Raw genomic sequence first — 9,595 nt, forward strand, 5'->3', positions numbered from 1 at the left:
CACAACTTAACATCTCATTTGTCTTATCTGATTATTAAGAGTTACTTTGTGTTTAATGTATTTTTGTTTAGCACTCTGAACTTCCTTTTACAGATACATTTGTGCTACATATAATAAAGATGAATCATTATTTCATAGTACCATCGGGAAGATGAAAAACCACGCGAATTCAAACCACGAACCCCCGCCGCACAAAAAAGCCCTCTACTCACCAAAGCACTGTTTCCCTTTGAAGTGCAGGCAGCTGAAGTCGTCACACTCGCAGTACTTGCCCCAGACCTTCCCGTAGTCGTTCCTGCGACAGGCGCACTGTCCGCACACGCACTCCCCCCGCCCGCTGCAGGTGGGGGTCTGGGGGTTGGGGCTGCAGTTGGCGTCGTCGATGCGGCTGTAGTCTCCCTCCGAACACTCGCAGTGCGGGCCCAGTCGCCCCGGGTGGCACTCGCACACGCCGCACTCGTGGGTGCCGTTGCCCTGGTTGCAGAGGGGGCTGTCGGGCTCGGCCTGGGCCTCGCAGGCGCACCCGCAGGCAAAGTCCACAGTGACCTCCAGGGCGTCCTTGAAGCCCCGGGGTTTGATGGTGAACGTGCGGCTCTTCTCCTTGGGGCAGCCTCGCAGACGGGCCTCCACGCTGAAGGACACCTGCGAGGGGTCGGGTGGGAGAGAGGGTGTTGGGAAAAACAGTTACTAGTCTAGTTACTTGACCGGATAAAATGAGACGGAGAGGTGATAAAGTCTGTCAGCACGAGGGCCTCGGATTTATTGAGTAAAGTGGCAAAGGTAATACTGATTCATAAAGCGTGAGAGATCGAATATTCTACGTCCCCTAACAGCGCTGAGGTCGTCCGGAGCTTCGCCTCCGTGGAGGTTCTGCTTCAGAAGAGCACCCCGTGATCCGGTGCATGTGAAACTTATAGTATCTTTCCTAGCCAGGTGTGTGTGGTAGACTATGGCCGTGTCCCAATTCAGGGGTTGCATCCTTCGAAGGATGCGTCCTTCGAAGGATGCAGCCTTCGTAGACCGCGAAGGCTGCATCGAAGGCCGAACGAGCGTTGTGGAATGGGACGGTCTAGCCTACGGAGCATTTCCGGATTGCGCAACCAGCCGTTAACGTCCTTTACCTTGCGTGACCACGCGCCGCTCCTGTCTCCTAGCAACCCTGACAGCTGCGGTTCAAACCGGACAGTGGAGGAGATATATGGAGCCAGAAATGATCATTTTATTGGTTATGTTTTATCTTTTATTGGAGGAGTGGGAGAAGATTCACCGCCGGAGCCGGCGGGTGAAGAGGAAGAGAGGACGTTGGCTTAACGTTAATTAGTTTAACGTTATATGTCTAGCGTTAATGTAATTGAACTTTGACAATAAAGTTACATATTTAAAATGGTCCCAACCTTACTTTTATATAAAAAAATGTTTTTACATAGTTTTGTCATTAAATATGTATTCGCTGCAGCTGCTGCTTCCGCTCTCTCCGCGCCATTTCTGAAAAAATATCCAACGCGCAATGAATGTTGGGATACGTTGGGCCGTGAAGGATGCATCCGATGCGTCCTTCAAATCCGGGAAACGAAGGCTGCATATCTCGGCCGCATTCGAAGGACCCTTCGAAATGGGACAGCACTTGACGCGCCGCTGTGACGTATGCGGTCTTCAAATGCGTCCTTCGAAGGATGCAACCCCTGAATTGGGACACGGCCTATGTGTGGGTTATCGACGGGTTCTCTTGTCCCTGAGCCTCCGGGTTGTGTTGTCTTTCTGTGTGATGTGTGTGTCCTCGCCATCCAGCTGTGGCAGAGTGTTCTCCGCAGACTGATAGGGGGGCTCGAGGGTCGTCTTGACCCTCTTGAATGTGTGGTGTGTTGTGTTCGTTAGGTTTGGACCCAGAGTTGACTATATTCGTAATGTAATGTGTCCGTTATTTTTGCCCATCAAGGGGGAGTGTGTCTGGTGATTGGATGTCATGGTGGTACTGGTGGTGGTGCTGGTGGTACTGGTGGTGGTACTGGTGGTGGTGCTGGTGGTGCTGGTGGTGATGGCGGTGTGTCACAATAAAAAAAAGAGTTAGCCAGGGTCACTTGTACCGTGTCACCAATCTTGAGGCCACTGCAGGACTTGACGCCGGGGATGACCTCCCCGTTGAGGCAAGTTGCGTCGAAGGACAGAGCCAGCTCCTCCGGGACGTCCAGCAACACCAGTTCCACCTTGGAGCGGATGTTCTGCTCGACAAGCAGATGGACACACAGAAGTTAGGTTCCCCTTAGATGGAAGAACATGAGGTTCCACTTGTAGAGGTTTGTTCAAATTCAGGTGCAAGATTCCAAGTCCCAAAGCTTCCAAAGGGCCGCGGAGTCAATACTTGGTCAATACTTTATTCTTGGGCTCACGCAAGACAGGATGAAGGTGAATACAACTCAATTAAAACTGGGGGTCAGAGAAAGGGACCTGGCAGGGAGGGTTCTTGAGGGCAGGGAAAAGGTGTCTTCAACTAACAGTGGGAAACGATATAACTATAACTATATCTAACTGTCTAATAATTAATACAATCCTCAACAGGAAGTATATAATCAATCAAATCCATTTTTTAGATGCAACAACATTAGTTTCCACTTTAGAGTTCGAGGAACCTTAGAGTCCACTTTAGATGAAAGAACATCAGGTTCCACTATATAACAACGCTGCTCAGAGGAGGAACAGTACGTTATTGATCATGGAAACATAAGAAATAAAAGTTTTGATAATACTACTCTATAATAAATCAAATAATAAACTAATATATCTCACCTCATAAGCTTCGACAATAAGTCGAATAATGTTCCCAGAGTCACTGGACAGCATTCCCACTGTCGTGCCTGGAATGAGCTGACTGTAGTTCTGAGGGGAAGGATGGATTTGATAAGTAGTGGTTTAATAAAGTTAGAATTAATGGCAATTACAGAACCAATGGTTTAGAGTTATCACCTTGTAGAGTGGAAGCACATATTCGGTGACAGCAAAGATGAGGTTGATGTTGTTCTCTGACATTTTATCCGTCATAAGAGCCAAAGAGGGATAGTCCTTAAACACACAGGAAACAGCAAACTCAACAAATCAAAAACAAATATGGAAAGAGTGATGTGTTTCTCAAGAACAACAACTAAAATTGGACTTCCTGGAAACTCAAATATTTTAAGTCGCAATGTATAACATTGCGACTTAAAATGTGTAGCATAAAATGTGTAACATTGCAACTAGCTGAATAATCTGAACAAAACGGATTGAGAGTGATTCAATATTATCAATGAAGTCACATCATATAACTGTATAATCTACTACACAGTTAAATCCTTGCCAGCCCGTACCGCTCTCTTTGTTCACAGTAATCTTACTATCAACACTAAACTTCTCCCACTCACGCCACAGTTCATTCCTTACAACAGTCAGGCTACACACATGTGTGTCACACCGTTGCACAGCCAGGTGGAGCAGACAGACTGTTCTTTAGGTTTCTGAACCCTTCCTACTATAACTGGGAGGGGCTCAAACGTATCAATTGTTATTTAAATTGTCCGGAAAAGTCAAATGGGCCATGGAACATAAATAACATTGCAGTGTCCGGTTTCCTTCTCTCTGTGTTTGTTGTGGTCAGGCCATCATTAACAGCAGTCAAACGATGGGCTGTGGCTATTGGTTCACTGTTATCTTTTAATTGTAAACACATTGTGCTGTGCTAGGGCCCCCGGCCACCAGTTAATCCTGCCTCTGCCTTCTTTTCTTTATTTGTCTAGGTCTTTGTGTTTGTTTTTGTACTTGTGTGGGGGTTAATTGGATGGTTTATTCTTGGCTGTTGGTGGGTGTGTTTCTGTTGATTAGTTAACCAGGTGGCAGCTGGAGTATAACAGTAGGGGTAAGTGAGTAAGTAGCTTAAGAAGACATGTCTGTTGTTTATTCTTGTTGTTAGTGTCATTTTGGATGGTTGCTTATGTGCTGTGTGTGTTCCTAATAATGGCTGCTGAGACGAAAATATGTCCTTGATCATAAAAGTTTCCTTCTCCATTCAAATAAAACGGATATGACAGCTCCTTATCTTTTGGCGGACGGTGGGGTGGAGGGGAGAAAACGGAAGCAGACATTTCCAAGTGACAGCTCTCTAACTGACTCACCCAGGACTTTTTTAAAAATTTTTAAAGCTAGCCTGCAAATATTTGACAGAGAACACATTTAGTAGAAGCAGCTTCATTCTTTTCCGGATCTCTAATAGAAAACATAGACAATGTATAACCTGGATGACATCAATTTGACGTTAAAACAAAAGAATGTATGTAGGTACTATGCTGTTTTTATTAGATTTTAGAGCAGTCTTTTATCGCTCAAATGTCTGCATTAAAGTGTCTGCTGCTCCCTGGCCAGTCCCTCCTCCCTACCAGCACTGTGGACATGTGGTCCAGTCCCTCCTCCTCCTACCAGCACTGTGGACATGTGGTCCAGTCCCTCCTCCCTACCAGCACTGTGGACATGTGGTCCAGTCCCTCCTCCTCCTACCAGCACTGTGGACATGTGGTCCAGTCCCTCCTCCTCCTACCAGCACTGTGGACATGTGGTCCAGTCCCTCCTCCTCCCTACCAGCACTGTGGACATGTGGTCCAGTCCCTCCTCCTCCTACCAGCACTGTGGACATGTGGACCAGCCCCTCCTCCTCCCTACCAGCACTGTGGACATGTGGTCCAGCCCCTCCTCCTCCCTACCAGCACTGTGGACATGTGGTCCAGTCCCTCCTCCTCCCTACCAGCACTGTGGACATGTGGTCCAGTCCCTCCTCCCTACCAGCACTGTGGACATGTGGTCCAGCCCCTCCTCCTCCCTACCAGCACTGTGGACATGTGGACCAGTCCCTCCTCCTCCCTACCAGCACTGTGGACATGTGGTCCAGTCCCTCCTCCTCCCTACCAGCACTGTGGACATGTGGTCCAGTCCCTCCTCCTCCCTACCAGCACTGTGGACATGTGGTCCAGTCCCTCCTCCTCCCTACCAGCACTGTGGACATGTGGTCCAGTCCCTCCTCCTCCCTACCAGCACTGTGGACATGTCGTACACGTCACTCCTGTCCAGGTGACAGAGGCCGTCATTGGGCGAGACCACGCCGGCGATGCGTCCGTCCAGCGCGATGTGCGTCTCGGCGTCCGTGGTGAACACCAAGAGGTGGGAGGCGTCCAGCCGCCAGCCAATTTTCTCCTACACGAGATGAAGCGCAGGGTGACGCCCGGGAGGAAATGAGATGAGGATGTCACTCATCACAGAAGAGTAATTGAAGTGTGTGCGTGTGTAAAAGTTTTATGTGTATTTTTTGTGTGCGTATGTGTGCGGGACGGTGTGTGTGTGTGCGTGGGTGTGTGCATACGTGCACGTGTGTGCGTGTGTGTGTGAGTGTATGCATGCGTGCACGTGACGCGTGCGTGTGTTTTGATACCTTGCAGACCGCAGCCTGCATGATGGCGTCGAAGCCGCCCTCGGGGGAGTCTCTGTTTCTGGAGACCTGCTGCTTGCCCACCTCCTCTGTGAAGCGACCCACCTGCTCCGTCAGAGACAGCACGTTCTTGTATCCAAACTGAGCCAGGCAATCCCTCTTGATGCTGGACCACGCCCGTCAGGTCGATGAAGAGGAAGAGGAAGGGGAGCGATGGCATGTGGGAAGCGGAGGAGAGGAGGAAGTGAACAACACACAGTGAGGGATGTTGTTCGGAAGCATTCCATTTTTTTCCCCTTTATTCACGCACACACACGCGCACGCACGCACGCACGCACGCACGCACGCACGCACGCACGCACGCACGCACGCACGCACGCACGCACGCACGCACGCACGCACGCACGCACACACACACACGCACACGCACACGCACACACGCACACACACACACTGTATGGGCTACATATGATGGGACTTCCCCACTGAGTATTACAGTTGAGTAGCAACCTATTAGAGTAGATAGTATTAAGGGGAGAAGATTTACAGATCCCGCTTTGAAGCCCTCCATCTCACCCTGATGACTAATGTAACCCTCGTCATCATGTTTTTGGCATGTTCTTAACCAATAATTAAATTAAATTAACTTACATTTTATTTGTATAGCCCTTAATCAAAAGTACATTCTCAAATGGCTTAACAGGTCATATATTTATGGTGATATTATTATAATTTAAAGGGCCAGGCCAGAAGGCCAGAAATATATTTCCTGCCATTATAATTTCAAATCAATCCATTAGTTAAGGTCCTTGTTTACTGTGAGCACAAAAACAAAAGAGGAGTACTTCTTTGTTCCTCTTGCAAAACTGCGGGGTGGGATGACAAATAAAGTTACTTAGTTACATAACATTAAACTCCACCTACCCATAGCAAGGGTTTTTCACCGCCTCCTCTGGGGCGATGTACATGTACGGAGACATGGGCTTGTCCACAAAGGCGCCAAAGCCCATGCGCAGGTTGCTGGTCTTTTTGCCAATGGCCGTGGCGAGGTCGTTGCCCAGGGTGCGAAGTTTAGCCAGATCATCTTTCATGGAGTAGGAGAGGTCCATGAGGTAGTAGAGGTCCACCGGGTAGTCCTCCACCTGCTTCACCAACACGGTGAAGCGCTGGCTGTCGTCTGGTCACAACGCCGAAGAAGAAGAAGAAGAAGAGGAAGAGGACAAAGAGATGGAGGATTGGCAAGGGACAGAAATTAGTGAGAAGAAAATAGAATGTATGTGTGTATTTGGATCATGGTCTAATAGCGAATTGGATGTTAATTACAAAGTTACAAGAACATATACAATCTGAGGTTGGTACTATAGTTGTAGAGGTCAAGGCAAAAGGTTGTGGGTTCAAATGCTACAGTATATACCTGGGGACTGTGGAACAAGATGCCTAACCCCCTACCTGCTCATTGATGTGTCTGACAAAATACACTTTGAAGTAACTTTAATTTAGATAAAAGCATATTCTAAAACATTATTAGGGCTCTACAGTGTATCTAAAGGGATTCTCTATTATCCAACGTGCAAGAATAGCCCATATGTTTCTTAATCACCACCACCACCATCATCACATCACCATCATCAACCCCACCACAATCCCATCAATATCATCACATCACCATCAGCAACACCACCACCACCATTATCATCACCAGCACCAGCGACAAACACATTATCACATCGCCATCATCACCACCACCACCAGCATCATCACATCACCATCATCACCACCACCAGCATCATCACAGCGCCATCACCACCAGCATCATCACATCTCCATCATCACCACCACCACCATCATCACATCACCATCACCACCACCACCACCGTCATAACATCACATCATCACCACCCCCACCATTATCCCCAGCACCACCACCATCATCACATCATCACCATCATGACCACCACCATCATCACATCATCACCATCATGACCACCACCATCATCACATCACCACCACCACCATCATCACATCACCATCATCACCACCACCAGCGTCATCACAGCGCCATCACCACCACCACCACCGTCATAACATCACATCATCACCACCCCCACCATTATCCCCAGCACCACCACCACCATCATCACATCCCCATCATGACCACCACCATCATCACATCATCACCACCACCATCATCATCGTCACATTATCATCATCCCCACCATCATCACATCATCACCACCATCATCACATCATCACCACCACCATCAATCATCACATTATCATCATCCCCACCATCACCAGCACCATCACCACCACCACCACCACCACATGGAGTCATTGAACGTCCTCACCCGGTCTCAGAGTCATGCGGATTCGTTGAGGCTTTATCTGTGTGACGTCGTCAGCCACCCCTGAGGCCTTGTCGCTGAGCGGCGTGTCCTTCTCCACGCTCAGCGAGCTGGAGGGGAACTCCATGGCCGCGCCACAGCCCCCCTCCACGAGGTTGTCCTTCAGGTCACAGCGGGACGCGCTGGAGCCCCCTCTCCCGAACCCCTAACCAAAGAATGAGACTGAGAATCAGCTCTTAGGGCTGCGTCGTGTATTCACACTTTTTCAATCAGAGTGGACTTATTTAGAGTGTGCACATGTATGTGTGCACACGTGTACCGTATGTGCGCACACGTGCATGTGTGCACTGTTGGTGTTGTGTGTGTGTGTGTGTGTGTGTGTGTGTGTGTGTGTGTGTGTGTGTGTGTGTGTGTGTGTGTATTTGTGTGTGTGTGCATGTGTGCACTGTTGGTGTGTGTGTTTGTGTGTGTGTGTGTGTGTGTGTGTGTGTGTGTGTGTGTGTGTGTGTGTGTGTGTGTGTGTGTGTGTGTGTGTGTGTGTGTGTGTGTGTAGGTGTGTAGCACAGTATTCTCACCTCCTTAAAACACCAAGCACATTTAGGGCTTATAGCCAAACATTGTCGACAAGTACTGACTCCTCGCGATGTACAGATGTTGGATCCTATAAGAGATAATAATAACACAGAATATGTCACGAATAAGCCATTTGACCAAATTGTTGGACTATGTGGACAACAATTCATGACGTCACCAACAATCCTGAAAGTCTGAGAGTTTGATCCCCTTCAACATCCGATACGACATTCTACAAATATTTCAATTTAGTAGTAACATTCTTTACAAAAGATAATGTTAATATGAAAAACAAATGTCATTAGGCATTTAAAATAAAATGTGTCTATTAAGGTTTTATTGGAAGATTACAATTATGTTTAAACATATAAATAAGAACAACAGTAGGCCTACGGCATTCCATTCCCATTCTGTTTGTATAAACACATTATAGGCGTGTCCCGCGGGGCATACACTGAATGTATCCCGTATGTTTTCATCGCCTTATAAGGCAGTGTCCTCCTAACTTCTAACAAATCCTCTTAAACGATTACCTTAAACAAAATCAGGTTATTATTTGCATGATAATAAGATAAGATCCTTGAACAAAAGTGTAGCATGTAAGAATGTTGTATTACTCAATTGCATTGAAAACGAATTATCGTGCCCTATATGCAAACAGGATCGTTTGAATATTAGGCGTATTTAAAAGAAATGTAATAAAATAAAAACTTACCATTAACAAATAATACGACCAAAATGAGTAGGAATACAATTATTAAACGGTGCAATGAAGTTCCCATGGTTGGAAAGTCGCTAACCTAAGACTTAAGTGGCAAGCGTAACAGTTGGCTGTTACCTATAGCCCAGCTTCGATTGCACCACTGCTCAAAAGTGTTTCCTCATAGAATTAAACCGTTGTGCTCGTCCGAACGTGTTGGCTGACTACATGGGCCGAGTTGACTTCTGCCTGAATGGGCCTGCCCGAACGTTAAATTATCGAGATGGTTTTATGACTTAAATAACGGACATGTGTGTGTTCTTTTGTGTGTTCTTTTTATGACCATAAATATATTTTTTAGAAAAAAGGATTGCAATGTTTCGTTCCTTACGATACATTTGTGCTGCTCCATGCAGCTCCAAATGAAGAGTGAGGAATACCTGCCGTACAATGGCCCCTAGTGGAAGAAAAATATATGCGCAACTTCAAGTTTTAGAGACAGACATTTTTCTTATAAAACACATTTAATTGATG

At 47.2% G+C, this 9,595-nt stretch overlaps 1 protein-coding gene across 1 annotated transcript in view; it reads right to left on the reverse strand.

The window, feature by feature from the left end:
• The window catches only part of itgb3a (integrin beta 3a), a 16,606-nt gene extending 7,313 nt beyond the window's left edge, over nt 1–9,293 (reverse strand). The window contains exons 1-10 of the mRNA XM_084488452.1: nt 9,077–9,293; nt 8,364–8,449; nt 7,792–7,993; nt 6,368–6,620; nt 5,447–5,609; nt 5,050–5,211; nt 2,962–3,057; nt 2,785–2,874; nt 2,085–2,219; nt 213–642 (exon numbers count right to left, since the gene is read on the reverse strand). Coding sequence (XP_084344578.1) covers nt 213–642; nt 2,085–2,219; nt 2,785–2,874; nt 2,962–3,057; nt 5,050–5,211; nt 5,447–5,609; nt 6,368–6,620; nt 7,792–7,993; nt 8,364–8,449; nt 9,077–9,143 — 1,684 coding nt within the window. The 5' untranslated portion in view covers nt 9,144–9,293. The remainder of the gene's footprint in view (nt 1–212; nt 643–2,084; nt 2,220–2,784; nt 2,875–2,961; nt 3,058–5,049; nt 5,212–5,446; nt 5,610–6,367; nt 6,621–7,791; nt 7,994–8,363; nt 8,450–9,076) is intronic.
• Between the last annotated feature and the right edge of the window lie 302 nt (nt 9,294–9,595).

The sequence above is a fragment of the Micromesistius poutassou genome (genome assembly GCF_964030765.1).
Source record: "Micromesistius poutassou genome assembly, chromosome: 1".
Lineage (NCBI taxonomy): Eukaryota > Metazoa > Chordata > Actinopteri > Gadiformes > Gadidae > Micromesistius > Micromesistius poutassou.